Source organism: Ptychodera flava, chromosome 11, assembly GCF_041260155.1.
Source record: "Ptychodera flava strain L36383 chromosome 11, AS_Pfla_20210202, whole genome shotgun sequence".
Classification (NCBI taxonomy): Eukaryota; Metazoa; Hemichordata; class Enteropneusta; family Ptychoderidae; genus Ptychodera; species Ptychodera flava.
This window is the reverse complement of record NC_091938.1, coordinates 983,376-1,000,336: the sequence shown is the minus strand read 5'-3', so window position 1 is coordinate 1,000,336 and position 16,961 is coordinate 983,376. Positions and strand designations below refer to the sequence as shown.

Below are 16,961 nucleotides of genomic sequence, written 5' to 3'. Positions count from 1 at the left end.
TATTTTTTCATTTTGTTCAGTGCATCAGCGACAATTTATTGGTCTAATCCAAGAGAAATGAATTGACAGTATTTTAAGGTGACGCTCCGAAAGGCCAACCAAAATAATACTTGGCACTTTTTAAATGTAAAGACGGCTGTTCTCCTATAGTGTAAACATAGCTGCTCTACTCTCTATCGTGTCTAAAGCCATGGTAGACTTTCACATTAAACTATTGGTCGCGTTTATGATTATTTCTGAAATTATACAAAAATGACTAATATAAAGCCAGCTGGCCAGTCATAAGTTGTCCCAAAGGGGTCAAAGGGCAAGTAGCTGTAAATTTTGATGATTTCTTCACCATTTTTGTTTTGTTTGTCAATTGCATGTTTCTGTTCAACATAAGTGTGTTGAAATACCACGGAGTTTACTTGTAAACAGTGTCTATGTGTGTAAAATGCACTGTTTGACATCTGAATTCTGGTCCGGACCAGCATTCACTTGTCAACAATAACAATACAGTCTACACATGTACAGGCTGAGTTGACAAGCTGGATATTGTGTATCCCAACATGCTTTGGTGAGTAGAACAAGTAACTCTAAAAATTAAGTGAAAAATCATCAAAACAGTCAACTGGCCCTTTAAGACTTCAAACCTGAAATTCTCATGTGGCTACTGTGAACAGATCAATGTGCATTTTTAAACACAAAACAGTAATCCTGCAAAAAGTTGCACGGTACAAATGAACACACCACACTTGCTGTATTGACTGTTGAAAACGCTGGTTTCAGATACTCCAGCATTGTGACACTGGTATAGCACTACTGAGATATGTGCATCTTATGGAAGGGATGACATCTAGGGTCCATACACTCAAAGTCATTTAAAATTTAAGGATTTTCAAATTCATTGACTTTTTCAGCAATTTTCAAGGATTTTTTGTAGTCCAAAATACCAATTTTCAGATGTCATTTTTACAACATATGATTTCTATATACCTTTTTACACATCATTTTCACAATATCATGACTGATTTCATTGTCATTTTTTCAAAACTGTGAAGACCATCAACTTTTCACAACTTTCCAGTACTCAATTTCAAAGACTTTCCAAGACTTCAAAGGAGCACAGGTACCCTGTACATCATCCAAGACAAGTTTCAAATGGCAAAACCTTTTGTGATTTAGTTTAGAATTGTGGCTATGCTATTTCAATAAAACCTGTATGAATTAGAGAAGTAATGGCTGGCTGTTTTAAAATCTTTTGTTCACATTTTACAAAATACCTCCTGCACAAAAATTAATCAATGAACATTGTTTTTGTGCTACTGACATCATCTACTAAAATATTACATATGGCACGGGAGCATAAAAATCGGTACATGTCATTTAATTACTCAAATATGCTGAAATGAATATCGTGGAAAAGCTGCAGACAACAGTTACAACAGCTAAGATAGTGGCAGTGCACACTTGCTGATGCTACTGTTTTAACTCACTGGGCAAAATGAAGCTGGCTTTTTAACACTGACCTAGGGATACCATGCATGATAAATTGTCCATGAAGGTAAAAAGAGCCATCAGGTACTATGGACAGCCTACAATTTAGTTGCCATGGAAATTCTCATTGATATTTCATATTTTAAAATGTCACTATTCATAAGATTGCAATTTAAGAAATTACAGTAAAATTTACAACATCAGGGAATAAAATTTTCTCTACTATTCAAGAATTTTCTGTGGAAAAAGTTGATCCTGTGAAATACTTTCCTTCAGTATATTCTGATATGACACAGGGCACAGCAAAGTCTACCAGCTGTACATTCACATGTAAAAAATTCACGACATAATTTAAGAGCCAGACTGGTATAATTATGGCTGTTTGAAATTTGTACAAAATTTGAATCAAAAAAGGAAAATAATATCAAATGTGTTTGATAAGTTTGTGACCCATTTTTGAAAATGTTCTGTCAGAATATGTACATCAATTTCTCTTAATCGTCAAAGTTTGATTGCCAAGTTCATTTATAATTCATTTACAGGGTAAAAACCACAGAACATTTTGCAAGAGGAACAGGGAATTTTTTGATAACAATGACATGATGCAAATATATAGCTAAAAGATTTTAAAATTGACAAAAAAATTTTTACAGACAAAATTTATTCCCCTGTACAGCCTTGTTGAGCAATTTCAACATAAATATTACAGGTCAAAATCTAAAATAAATGAGTGTGTTTTATAGTCATATTGACTGGCAAAAAATGTACAGCATTTTCTTTACTGTTCAGTGTGAAATGTTGAACAAACTTGACTTTGATTTTGAGTCCTGCATTGTGGTAAATACCCGGTATATAATCATAGTTGAATAGTGTTCTAGCTGTCAGTAGTCACGTAATAAAATCGGTTGCAATCCATCGTCATTACTCCCTTGAAATGAAGCAATTCACACTTGGCTGATCTGTGGCTGATTTGAACAAAGAGATTGAACTCTATGAACTGCAATTAATGTGTTACATCAGCCGGTTTGTGATTTTGTTCTTTCTATCATGTCTTAATGGAGAGATCAGCTAGTACCAACTAAGATATTAACCCTTCGAGTGCTGTAATTTTCCCACCAAAATTTTTGTGTATCAGTTTTCCAATTTTTATGAATTTTTTCTGTAATTTTTTTGATAATTTTGGATCAAATGGACATAACATTTTATTGGCTACAGTTTTTGATCAAACTTTAAGGAAAACCTGAACAAAAATTGTCTAAAATTGAAAAAAAATTGTCTATATTATATTTATAAATGCAAAAAAAATCGACTTTGGCACTCAAAGGGTTAATTCTTACGTCAATAAGGTTGATGCCTGGCCAAGATGTTTGAATGCTTCCCTGGATTACTACATAGCATCAATATTCACATTCATAAGGCTGCTATTTGCCTAGATTAATAGGTTTTCACATGACTTAAGGGTGTAGTTTCTACATCAGCATTAGAGTGGAAATCCTTTGATACACTGCAGCACTGCTGTCTGTCACATCAATCATGCTATATCAAATCAAGCAAACTAAATGAAAATGGGAAGTGTTGCTACATGTATTCACTACAGTCAACCAAACAGCACTTCCTGATTGTATCAATGCTGGCTGTAGGATCAAACACTCACTACAGCCAACCAACTGACACTTCCTGCTGGTATCAATGCTGGCTGTAGGATAGAAGACAATTCTAAACTATCAATATGAGTGTTGACATGCAAGTGTAGCATATGTAATGGTTCATAAGTGTCCAAAAACTGCTAACACTTTATGCCAGTGATAAACTGAACACAAATGCATTTTTATCTGAGTTAGTGAGTGGACCAGGATTGATTGAGTGTTGTACTTTTTCTCCCCAAAATTTTTGGGCGATATTTTACCAATTTTCATGAATTTTTCTGTAATTTGTTTGATAATTTTGGACCAAATAAAATCATATTTCATTGGCTACAGTTTTTTATCAAATTTTTAGCAAAACTCTGAAAAAATAGACTGGAAACATTTTATATATACATGATAATTTTGGACCAAATAAAATCATATTTCATTGGCTACAGTTTTTTATCAAATTTTTAGCAAAATCTGAAAAAATTGACTGGAAACATTTTATATAGGCAACAAAAATTGATTATGGCGCTCAAAGGGTTAAAGGGACAAAGTTGGCCATTTTTCAAACATAATACATGAAACCATCGCAAAAATGAATTAATGGTCATGACCATTAATCCATTTTTGCGATGGTTTCATGTATCATGTCTAAAACCTGGGCCTAATACACGTATGGTCACCCATTCATTCAGTATCTTTCAACATGTCAAACAATATAAATTGTATCTTGCATTAAACAAAATTCATGAAAAATGGCTGACTTTGTCATACATTATACATTGATTATCTGTGATTTCATTGTATGTTCTATATGGGCAGACCTGGTTTCAAGCTACCATTACATCTATGTCTTATAATAATGCCCTGCATAATCTACCTACAATATCAAAAAGCATGTTGATACAAATCAAACATATGACACTCAGCCAAAAAAAAATTAATTTGGAAAAAGAGATCTCAGATTTCTTTGAGCAAATAAAATTCAAATGCCAGTGTTTTGAAATCTCCAATTACAAATGGCAAAGTACAAGAGACATGATGGGATTTGCGGCTTCAGTGTGCAGGGGTTGTCGGAGCTGAGCCCATGTGAATTTCTTGCTTACAAACAATGTATTTATGCTGCCACATTTAAATTTTACAAGGTATATTACGAAAAACATATTTTAACTTTCATCAATCACCAACATACTGATCAGTGTTTACATTGGTCTATGGGTCCCATACAACCTTTGAACTCAATTCCTATGACTCCCTCCCTTTAAACACAGAGGTAGGATCTGGGTAATGATGGAAAATTCAAAAACCAAGAATGATCTTGGTGCTGTGCCTTTTCAGTTGACACTTTAATTATCATTGTATCTGTCTTTAGCCAGCAATAAGGATTATTTCATTATGGGTTTCCACTGGTGGTATGATGTTTGGAATAAACAAAAAAAATATAAAATAATAAAGATAAATAAATATCTTACACTTTTCAATTCTCTTTGTCGTCAAAGAGGTGAAAAGAAGCTTGGTTTTAACTTTCTGTAGAAAATAAAAAATTTGATTGTAAAGGTTCATTATGACATTATTTTTTAAGGATGGAATGTATTAATCAGCAAGATGTGATGATCAATTATTTGAAATATAACTTCATTGGTTCAAGATAATTATTCAAGGACAAAAACACCACTATTCTGTATATGGCCAAGAAACTACACTTTTCTAAGATACTTGGAACAGCTGTTAAAGTTTGGTTATTATATTAGTTGTCTTCACATTCTATTTTTTGAAATAATTCACATTAATTATCTTGATCTAATCAGAATATAATTATCTACATGGTATACTTGAGTTTGAGACTATTTAGAATATAATCATTGGAGCCATTTAGGAGGTGATATCACAGTATTAGACAGTATTATCACTAAACTAGGGCATTCTGGAGAATTAAACACTCCCTAGTGGTTAGATTGTCCTACATTACAAATTGATTTTTAGTAAGAGTAGCAGTGTATGTCCCTTTACAATTCAAAATGTTGGTATTGGACGACAATGGTTTGGTTAATGGCTAAGAAGAATCTAATTATGGGCATTTCACATCTATAGACACACAGAGTTGCATAGAGGACAAGAAGATAACAATGTGAATTTAATTACGGGCATTTGACATCTGTAGATACACAGTGACATAGAGGAAAAGACGATAACACTGTGGTACGGGTTCAGATTGAGAATTTTCTGTGATTGTTACACCTTAGCTATTTCATTGTGAATTCACTTATTTTCTTTGTAGTCAAGGATTTTCCAGCAAAGCCTCTGTTGTAGTATCAAATGAGTTTACATATAAAATTTATCAATGATTCTTATTTTCTTGGGCTCTACATAACATGGCTTTGATACAGATGAGATCATCACGTATAACATCTCTCATTGCCAATAAATTATTTAATATTAATATTATGTATAATTTAATGAATATCTCACGATCATTGACACCATTCCATATTAATTTACTCTATGTACATTTTATGCATACTAAACTGATATGGCATACACACTATTAAAACTACTCAAGAATCTCACAGATATCATCAATTTCTGTAAGTCTATAAATATTTGATGTACACCTATACATTAACAAGTAATGTGAACCAAAGAACACCACATGTTGCTCTATCGGATTTCATATTTTCTCCTTTGGGTGAAATGTCACAATAAAGTTACTGACTTTCAAAACCACCACTATTGAGGCAGCACTGAATCTGTGAATATTTCTTGCTTCCATACAATTTGTATTCCTGGGAGTTCCTTTCCATTTCCAGTGTTCCCTACGGAAATCCCTGGACTCCCATAGATAGACATGACATGAATATCAAGTAGGTAGAATTTGCAAACAGCTTAGCACATTTCAATACATCAACCACTTAACGACTGTCACTACACCTGCACAGCTATGTCACACATTACCTATCTCTGACCTCATCACAAGACCATTACATCACGGAAAATTTCTGTATCTCATAAATTTGGCAATTATTGAAAAACACCTAAAGAAATTTCTGTTGGTCAACATTTAGACATTGCAACTGACTCTTTTGTTGATAACCCTAAACATCTACAGTAATGTACTTTTTTCATTTGTTTGAAAAATTTTATTTCATTGAAAATTTCATATGCACTGTTGTATGGCAACTAAGTGATGGCTTTAGTTATGGAAATGATTGAGTGCCAGATCTTATCTAAAGCAAAGATTTATCTAACAACACTGTACCTAATCACACCTGAAAATATGTATGTTTCTGATTGAGTGATATTATCAGTATCAATACACACGGTCTTCCCTTGCATGGCCACATATATGATTGCACATTGCCTGTATATCACATCACTATAAAATGGTTGAGGATTGCAGTGGCACTGTCTTGATCTTAACTCTCTTTCCCCCAAGAGATACAGTTGTGAGCTATTGAGTCAAACTAAGTTGAAATTAAATCTATTGATAAACTTTCAGTTCAAACTATCCTTCACTATTTCCACTTGATTTTTCATTTCATCTGTTCCAGGCCTATTAATGCTCTGCACACCGATGTTACTATCATTAAATTATACTTAAGATTGAATGTTGTTTTTCAATTTCAATTTCTGATCATCATAGGGATATCACGTGCAGAAAACAGACCTTTCTGGAAAACCTGACTTGATAAAACAAGGATATTTCTTGAAATTGCAGTTTAGATTATTTTTATTGCTGTTCAGGAATTTCAGTGATTGCTTTTGGTAGTTTCAAGCTACAACAGGCTAAGCCATTCATTTTCTGTTGTAGTTGGCCAACTATTTCCCACTTATTAGTCTGTGGATCATATCGTTCAATCCTGTCAGTTTTACCCTGTGCATTCCATGAGTAACCACCTGCTATGTATATTTTGTTATTCACAACCGACAGTATGGTTTCACTGTGAGGTGTCATCAGTGAACACAGCACTGCCCACTGATCAGTTAAAGGATTATATCCTTCCACAGTCATAACATCAACACGATCACCATTGTTGTTCAGATGGTTTCCACCCATGACATACAGCATGTTAATGACCGTGCACATACCGTGCCATCCACGTCGTGTGTGCATACTGCTCTTGGTTTCCCACGTGTTAGTTGCTGGACTGTAGCACTGTAAACAGTCAGTGTATCTTCCGTTACTCCATCCACCAGAAACGAACAGTTCATGTCCAAAGGTTGACCCGGCATGCGCGTTACGTGGTTCATCTAGCGGGGCCACGCAGACCCATCGATTTTCACATGGTGTGTAGCACTCAACAGTGTTGACCTGACCCCTGGCATTTTTTCCACCCACAGCATACAATTTGCCATCAAGTGCACTCAAGTGGAATCTACAGCGGGGTTCCTGCAGAGATGCAATCTTCATCCACTCATTGAAGCGTGGATCATAACGGAATGCAGCACTCACAGCCTCTTTGCCAGCTGTATCTTTAACATTTTGACCACCCACACAGTACAGGTATCCATCCATGACGGTGACATTATGATAATACACACCCATTTGCATTGATGTCAGTTCAACATGCTTTCCTTGCCCACAATAAGCCATCATCTTTTCTGAAGGCTTGCCTTTGTACCCTCCAAGAGTGACGAGCGTCTCCTCTGAAGTTCGTAGTTGTGTTCTGGTATTCTGCTGCAAGTGTTGATGGAATGGCATAGACTGGTATGTGAAAGCTTCCAGGAGCAACTTCATACAGTTTGCATCCTCAGTCATGAAATCAATGGTGCGAACTCGGTGAGCCAGATCAAAAGGTTTCATCAAAGGAAACCTTATATTTTCCATCAGTTGTGTTGCATACTGTAGTCTGTCTTCTCCACCATGTCTGATCCACTCCGCTGCAATCTCAAACAAATCTAATTCTGTACATCCACAGATATCATTGCTGCTGAGAAATCCCTGAAGATCACTGAACGGCAACTGCAAAAATTCTTCAAGTTTGGAAACTTCCTTGAAATTTTCCATTAGGAAATTGTATGTAACATTCTGCACACTTAGCAGATGAAATGTCTGTGCCATTTGGTAGATCAACAGACAGTTGTCAATTTCCACCTCATTTTCCAGGAATCGAGAACAAACATTAATACATGGAGTGACTTGTAGATGGGTAGTTGTAGATAGAATGTCTTGTATATTACCCATACTTAGTTCAATTTCTCCTTCGTAGACAAACTGAAGGACGTCCTGCAAACCTTTTGCTGTGATTCCTTTCAGTTCAACCTCTCTTTCCACCGACTCCTTCATTCCACCAGTGAACATTGCTTTGAAGTAGTCACTGCAAGCTGCCAACACACACCGATGGGATTCAAACTGTTTGCCCTCTGCTATCAGGGTTACATCATGCAGGAGTAATTCACAATGCAGTTTGTTCAAACCACTGAGAATATTATTACTGTAATTTGGGGCAATTATTTTCTTCGTGTCGTACTTCTCTGAAGATATATCAGCCTGCAAAGAGGCCATTTTGCTTTGTCTTGCGTTGGATCTGCACAGAAAGACTGATAACAAAAAGGAGGAAACAGTCTCAGAAGAAAACATTTAATATGCAAATATGAAAACACTGATGATTCAATCACACTACATGTGTGAAAAGTATCGTCTTATGGATAGACTAAAACTGAAATTGTATACTGGCCAGATGCCTGTGCAATGACATCATGAGACACAGTGTTCCTGCAAGATTGAGAATCATATTAGTAGTGAACTAAATTGACTGGTTGATATATATTGTTATTACATGCATTGTAGATGCATTATATTCCAAAGCAGCAACTTAAACCCCGGGTCGAAATGGCCCGGGATCAAGATTAACTGTTGTGTTAAGAAGATTATGAGGTGTTTCTGACTTTTGTTCTCCTTTGAAATTGCAATCGTTATACAAATATGTTGATAGATTTTTGGATTAAGTCCGCACCGGGCTTTAAGAATGCACTTATAGGTTTCTGCGCAGCGCTAATCAGGTACTGCAACAAATTTGCCCAGATTGGAACTTAATTAATGGATATACAGATTTCACATGATATGGGCAGTAAACTGTAAACAATATTTACTTAGGGGCCGTGGATAATTAAAACATGTACCGGGTAAACGAAACTAAGTACGTTTGTCCTCAACCCCACTCCCCCCTCCCCTAAACGAAAGTTTGGAAGTGTGAAAATCCAACCAAGCCTCATTCTGTATCTGCATACAACAATCGGTGATTACGTCGCTATGAAATCACTCATGCTGACAGACATTTTAGTTCCTGAATCTAGAACGTTCAGTTCATGAATGACACTTTGGCAAATGAGTGACTGCTTCTGACCACGGACGTGCCACAAGTTGGACGTCCATGCTCTGACAGTAGCTCTGAATGAAGCTCTAGCAATCTTTGCGTCACACTGAGGAAATACAATGTTGTGAGCAGAGTCTTACTGCTGGTAAAGTCGCAGTAACACTACATTCAAAATAAAAATTACAAAAAGAAGATAAACCACACCTTTATTCATGTTTTCGTCTTATTCATAACAACAAACAACGACTAAGTTATGCAAAACAGGAACAGAAAGCTTGAGGAAGTCACCTGATCTTTGATCACTGTACAGTCATCACTGTACTCCTGTACAACGTGCTGTTAAAAATGACGGAATGAGGAACGAATTTCAAGAAAATCGTGAACGTTTCACACGCACCAGTACTTCTACGTCGCGCCGCCATGAAATAGCAGCGTGAGCGCCGACGGATTTAGTATGAAGAGAATGTCGAAATGGGTTTCTTTACGATAACCATGAATAGTAGAAGAGAGAACCTTTGCTCGTTGAATTGATCTTCTGGAAAACAACAACATCGACACCTAAAATGGATATCCCTACAAATTGCAAAAGAATGATGGTGGGGGTTTCCAGTCCGCTGCTTTTACATCTCCCTGTCACGTTACGTCTAAAATATTCATGTTTCAAACATCTATGAGCATGTAATACTTACATTGATATTCGAGTGGTTTTGTTTGTAGTAAATATGTTGCCGTCAAACTGTTTTACTTCAACTCTTAGAATCCGTTCCAAAGCTTCACGGAGGACAGGAAGTTACGTCAAATTTAGGATCCCCTAGCTCACTTAATAATTTACGGACTGTTGTTGTTGTGCCATACTTCCGATCCGCTCCAGTGCTAGCATGTTAGTTGCAGTCAGGGAGATTGCAAGTTGCAAACTTATTTAGTAACGGGGAAGTTAAGATCGTCACAACTGTCATCGCTGTGGGAACTTAATGAGAGACCGACGTCTGGGCAGCTGGGTTCGTTAATACTAGAAAAGTTATCAGAATTTGACAGAAAGAGAAAATTAAGGCTTGAGCTAAGCATACTTATTTGACCTGCTGCTGTTTGCAGTTTGACCTGCCACATTGATTCTGCTTCCCGGATACAAAGATATTGTGTACGGATGATCGCCCGACACTTCCGAGGAAAACATAACGACATAGGCTCATACACAAGAAAGAGTTGACTGCAGCTGGCCCCAAGCATCTCTAATGACCAGCTCTTCATCATCCTAGGTAAGAAAAACCAACACATTTCCGATGGTTTCGCTCGGTTTCCGAAGAGCATCGAATCAAACTCAAAGACATTCACTCGATGCAAAAGTGACCCGAAAAAATGACCGTGCGATCGGACAAGGCCCAGTATCACACCAGCCAGTAATGCACGGCGGGAACAGTCTGCGCAACCGAAGTATGCCATAATGGTATATGCACTTGCTTCGCAAACTTATCATGCATTTAAATTTTTCATGATTCTGCACATACGGTTTCTGCTCCATGTTCATATATTTATTAAGTTTGTACGTACCACGGAGGTAGGGCAGTTCTAAGTGAGCTACCTCAGTGCATGGAGATAGTAGAGACTCCATGCTCAGTGGTACGCACATAGGGACATTCATACACACGCATACATAAATACATGCATCCATACAAAGTCTGTGAGATATACATACATATATACTCATACATCATCATTAATTAATGTTGCTCAAGGATGAGTTGAGATGACAAAGAAAAAATCAGTGCAAGCAACCATTTTTGATTGAAATGAAGTTCAGTTACTATCTTTATACAATGGATCTATGAATCAAAACAGGATGGAAAGGGATTGATTTATAGACGTCAAGGCGCACAGTTGAACATAGAAATTGAGAAATTCTGAGAAAAGAAAGCACATCCTGTTCAATGTGTGATGTATGGCAACATACATGCCACAATCAGTAGGTCAAAGTGGGAACTGTCACAAATGTCCGTTTGTTTATCTTGCCCATGATACAATGGACTCATTCACCTGGCCATCAGTACGCATGGAGGTAGTAGAGGTACTACCTCCATGGTACTGCCAATCAAACCTGCCGAAGCAAGTAGACTAACCATTCTTCAAAGCACAATATATTACTTGAAGGCTGTGGCACTTTGAAAATTCGGGTGCCACAGTTTGTTCTGTGGAGAAAAAAACTAAGCTTGTTAAAAGCAACATGTGAGTGAAACAGGAAACATATAACAATGATATGAATTGCAATATGAGAGAGAGAGAGAGAGGGGGGGGAGAGCGAGGGATTACAGAAATAGATTTTTCACAATTAGCAAATGGCAAAGCAAGTGATTAAATTATATCAATGGATTACTAAAGTCCCAAGTTTCCAGGGGTTGATCATTTGAGTCAGAGTTCCGTATACTGGTATCACTAAGAGCAGTTGTATGATTGAAAATCAAAAATATTGCCCATATAGCTGTGTTCCCCATGCTTTTGAGGAAACACTCAAAATCTTGATGTTTCTATTTTTACTTTTGTGGCAGTCTGCAACACTGACTCAATACACCAAGCTTGGAGTATGTTAGGTATATTAGAGAGAAAGTGATTGATAAGTAATAATATCACAGCTGTTATATGTAGGTGCATAATATACATATTTGTATTTGTTTCTGTATCATAACAGGTATCATTTGAATTACAAAGATGGCAAAACATACAGCAGTCTGTTGTACAGCACCAAATTATGGTGACACTATCATACAAGCATTTCAGCAGCTGCATGATGAAGATCTCTTCCATGATGTCATGCTCTTATCAGAAGATTATCAGTCTTATCAAGCTCATCGTCCACTCCTTGCTGCTTCAAGTGACTACTTCCGGGCAATGTTTTCAGTGGGAATGAAAGAAAGTCTGGAAATGGAAGTACACTTACAAGGAGTACCGTCTCAGGGCCTGAGTTCAATTTTAGAATTCATCTATTCTGGGAAACTCTTTCTCTCAATGGCAAATTTGGAGACAGTCCTTTCCGCAGCGGTACACTTGCAAGTTAATGAGGCCGTCAGGCTTTGTAAAGAGTTCATGGTTTCTAAAATATCTGCTGAAGATAGCATTAGGATTTACCAACTTGCTCAGCTGTTCTACTTCAATGATGTTGAAGCCATGGCATTTGATTGTATCTTGGAGAATTTCCGTGTGGCAGCAAGACAAGTTGACTTCTATGAGCTGTCTGCTGAGCAAGTGATGCAGTTTCTGAAGAGAAATGACCTCAAAGCATGCAAGGAAATTGATTTATTTGAAATAGCACGAGAGTGGATTGACTTTGACAGAGAAGTGAGATTAAGTTTTGCAGGGCAACTCATGAGGAAAATTCGCCTTCCACTCATAACACCCAGTGACTTAGAAACAAAAGTGAAAACTGTTGACTTTATGAGAGATATCACAAAATGTTCTCGCTTGGTAGAGGAAGCTGAAGACTACCACAGATACCCATTCCTACAGAACAAGAAACAAAGTAGCCGTACTCAAGTCAGAGGAACTGAACAAGCAATCTGTGTGGTTGGTGGCATGTCAGAATACCCTACCAGTCAAGTGATGGCTTATAAAATAGAAGGTGGAAAAGAAGCTGTGGAATTGAAGGAAATGAACACATGCATGCATGTACACTGTGCAGCTGTTATGGATGGATTTCTCTACTGTGTCGGTGGCTACAATTTAAGGTCCACATCCAAGAATAAGATTCTTTCCAAATTGCATCGATACGACCCACGTTTCAATCATTGGATGGAGCTAGCCCCAATGAGCACCGGCAGAATCAACTTCAGCCTGTGTGTGTTTGAGGGAAAGCTGTATGCCATTGGTGGCATAATATCAGTGTCCAACAGCAAAAGTCAACGGACAGGGTCAGTGGAAGTTTACACCCCTGACACCAACTCATGGGAGCCAGCAACTCCACTGATGTCACAAATGAGCTGTCATGCTGCCGTGGTCTATCATGATGAAATTTATCTCTCTGGTGGTGATGTGTATACCAGCGGAAAACCATCCAATAACATGATGACGTACAATCCACTCTCAGGAAACATACATCAGAAATCTCCAATGAAAGTTGCTCGCTATCTACATGGCATGTGTGTTGTTTGTGATCGGATCTATGTCATTGGGGGAGTGAATCAAGCATCCTCAACCACACGATCTGATGTGACTGCAATTGAATGCTATGATCCATACTCAAACTATTGGCAAATCGTAACACAGATGCCGTTTTCCAGGAGTGTGATTTCTCCCATCGTCGTTAATGAGAAGATCTGCATCCTCGGTGGTTTTTCTTCATTGAAGCAAAGGGAAACATCAGAAATCATCGAGTTTGATCCATGCATGGAGTGGCATGTTGCTGGCAATTTGCTGACTCCGATCAGTGGACATACATGCAGTATGTTGACTCTACCTAACACAATTCCAAACTCTGACATCGATATGAAACCTTGCAGTATGCAGACCACAGTCTAGTTGACCGCTGACTTCCTAAATAAGTAACTGTCAATCAGTCATTGGTCATGTGACTAAACCTACCAATAGGAAAGGCCATTGATGCATGTCTGATAGGAAGCATGCCAATAACAATAAACAATAGATATTTCAATATCTGCCAATATGCAGAGAAGTCTTACAAGATTTAGAAAAGACCCTTTTCACAAACTTTTCAGTCAAAGGTTCATTTGAACAAAGTATGCAATGGAGTCTGGACAGAACTCTCGTGAAATAGTTTCTCTCTGTCCAAGATGATAGTTGAAAAATAATGTCAACAGTAAGTTTTGTGAGTAAATCAGTACATCTCTTTGAATCATAGACCCTTTCTCTAGGGTCTATGTTTAAATCAATGATATATAATTAAAGTGCTTTCTGTCTCAAACATAGCCTTTTGATTTCAAAATGTAGCCCCCATATTTAGCACAAAGCTATTATCAGTACTGGCTTTGTGGACTATTAATACAGGGAATAATGAGTGAACGTATTTAATTCAATATAGAATGGTGCTCACATTTAACGTCAATAGATAATTCTGATAGCATTCACTGATTATATGATGTTACATACTCCATGACCAGACTTTCAAATATTTTACAATGATTGTAAGGCCAGTATTTCTAATATTTCCATTATCTTGTCTCGGCCATAGTTGAGTAGTGCAATGATTAGCATATTTATGCTGCACTTAATAGACAATACTCCTATTAGATAATGCTGACAGTGCAGTTCGCAAAATCAAGAGACACTCACAAAGTTTGGACAATGTAACAAGGCAAGTCTTCAGAAATTCTGTAGTGACTGTTTTAATTATGATCAGTTTATTTTTAAACTGAATGTTTGCCATGATCTTTGGCAAATCATTTCCTGAGACTTTACAAAAATGACAGCAACATTTATTCTGAATAAGGATGCTGTGTTGTATGTTTAAGTGTTGATAAAAAATCAAATGTATACAAACAAGTATTCTAAGCTTACTATGAAAGTCTTACAAAGCACTTGTTAGTGTGGCATTAGCAAGGATATGATCACATCATATCACCTGATATGCAGTGGGAGGTAACACTTGCCGCTGATGTCTGAGAATGGAAGAGCCATGCCAAAGGGCTCCATTGGAGACTTGAATCTTACAGCATGTTGAAAGTTAGTACAGAGATTGATACAACTTCTAGGAATCTTCAAAAGGGTTCCTTTAAATGGTAAACAGTGAAAAGTGTTTTCTTTCTTTTCTTTTGTTTGTTTTGTTTTGTTTTGTTTGGGGGTTTTTTGGGGGGTGTGTCAGGATGGTGGAGTGGGGAGTCTTGAAACTAAAAGTAACAGAAGAGTTGTTCCATAGACTCTAGTGCATGCAAAATGGTTTTGTTTTGATGGTAAATGTAATATCATAATTCTAATGATCTTTAAAAAGAAGTCACAATAAATGAACAAATAGTGGGCACTTAGATTTGCAAATGAGCTAATTCTGTACATTGAAGATCTATATTTTCATCAAGGAATGTAATGTCTAATTTACATGTAGGGAAACAGTAATTTTTTTCATCTGCGCTATTATAAAATATCGGTTCTTGATTTATTTTTCTAAGACATTTGAGGAAAAGTTTAGCTCTGCTGAAATTTATTTTGTTTCAAAGACATATCTATATATTCATAATGTATTTCTAGAATCACGGTAAATAAGCTTTACACAATCTGTAGATGTGATTTCCTCTACAGAAATCAACAATTTACATTTTATGAAGTGGTAGTTGTTTTGAATTCCATATGTTGGAGATGTTGTACAATAAATTCCAATGTAACCTGACACAGCTGGTCTTTGCAGTTATGTATTCAGAAAGCTGATTGCTGAAGTTGAACTGGTAATGTGCCAAGAATATGACAACGGAGTCATTGTTAAGAGAGGTGTCAGTCACTTCATTATTGTGGCTGCCATTGAGAATGGTGTCAGTCAATTCATCACTGTGGCTGCCATTTTAGGGTACAGCCCCTCATAAAATCACTCAATTTTAACTGCATCACATGCTTCAATAAACAAGGTGGAATGCCCAGCAATTTTTACTTGTCTCTCACACGGTGAAGTTGTGTGACAGTTTGAGAGAAAATCTTGCCAATGGGGCTGAAAAAATAGGATTTTTAGCTCTGAAAATTGTTCTTGTGCACAGTAAAATGTCTTATACCAGTTACAGTATTATGATAAATAGTAGTACACATACCTTTTCTCCAAAGAAACTTTTGAATTACAACTTGTCCAAACACGATGACCATCTCCAGGGAATACATCTAATACATAAATACACTGTTACTGTACAATAAAGGCCAGACATGTTCATATCATGCATATTGTGTGCAGACTGGCCTACAAACGTTTGTGTAGTTGAACTAGCAACTTCATGACCACAGACAACTCATACCATCATACCTCAGTTCTCTTTCGTTTTGAAACCTACAGATTAGTTTTCATGGGATACTGCTACAGCAGCGATAATGAACCTCATTTTATATATGGTAGTGATACATGTATGTATGAGTAAAGTTTACATTGTGAATATTTTCTCTGTGAAATCCTTGTCCAGTTTTTTGTTTTCTTTAGATGAAGTGAGAAATTATTGTAGAAATATGGATGAGAATTCTTAACTTGCATGTTATTTTCCAAATTATTCTATCATGGTGCCAAGAATTTTCAGTGATTCATGAATTCATTGATCTTGTATTACATATCCTCAGCACAATAAAGAACGCAAACATTTTTTTCTAAATGTGTAGACTTTTCAATTGGTGATGTCAATGGTACAGATCTCTAAGTGGGTTTATGTGAGATACATGGCAATGCTTATGTAACTTCTGATGATTTTTGGTCCTATTTTGTTTGTACCAACAACTACAATCTTTTCTACTCTTAAAGCATGTTGAGATACACAATGTTGAGTTTGGCAACTCAGTCGGTAAACTACATTGTTATTGTTGATGTGAATTCTGGTGAAATGTAAACAATAACATTGCATTCTACATAATAGATGCT

At 36.7% G+C, this 16,961-nt stretch overlaps 2 protein-coding genes across 2 annotated transcripts; one reads left to right on the top strand and one right to left on the bottom strand.

The window, feature by feature from the left end:
- Positions 1–2,651: 2,651 nt before the first annotated feature.
- LOC139143228 (kelch-like protein 13) lies at positions 2,652–10,236 on the bottom strand. Its single transcript, XM_070713378.1, has 2 exons — positions 10,114–10,236; positions 2,652–8,648 (listed from the first exon to the last, which is right to left on the bottom strand). Exon 2 carries the CDS (start codon positions 8,611–8,613, stop codon positions 6,838–6,840), a length of 1,776 nt encoding a protein of 591 aa, XP_070569479.1. The 5' UTR covers positions 8,614–8,648; positions 10,114–10,236; the 3' UTR covers positions 2,652–6,837.
- Positions 10,237–10,261: 25 nt separating this feature from the next.
- On the top strand, positions 10,262–16,698 carry LOC139143227 (kelch-like protein 9). The gene is made up of 2 exons (XM_070713377.1): positions 10,262–10,680; positions 12,105–16,698. The coding sequence occupies exon 2, from the start codon at positions 12,125–12,127 to the stop codon at positions 13,925–13,927; it is 1,803 nt and encodes a 600-aa protein (XP_070569478.1). The 5' UTR covers positions 10,262–10,680; positions 12,105–12,124; the 3' UTR covers positions 13,928–16,698.
- The last annotated feature ends 263 nt before the right edge of the window (positions 16,699–16,961 follow it).

What these genes read in the sequence shown, in the direction of transcription:
- LOC139143228 (XM_070713378.1), bottom strand. Translation starts at nt 8,613, where the DNA reads ATGGCCTCTTTGCAGGCTGATATATCTTCAGAGAAGTACGACACGAAG.
- LOC139143227 (XM_070713377.1), top strand. Translation starts at nt 12,125, where the DNA reads ATGGCAAAACATACAGCAGTCTGTTGTACAGCACCAAATTATGGTGAC.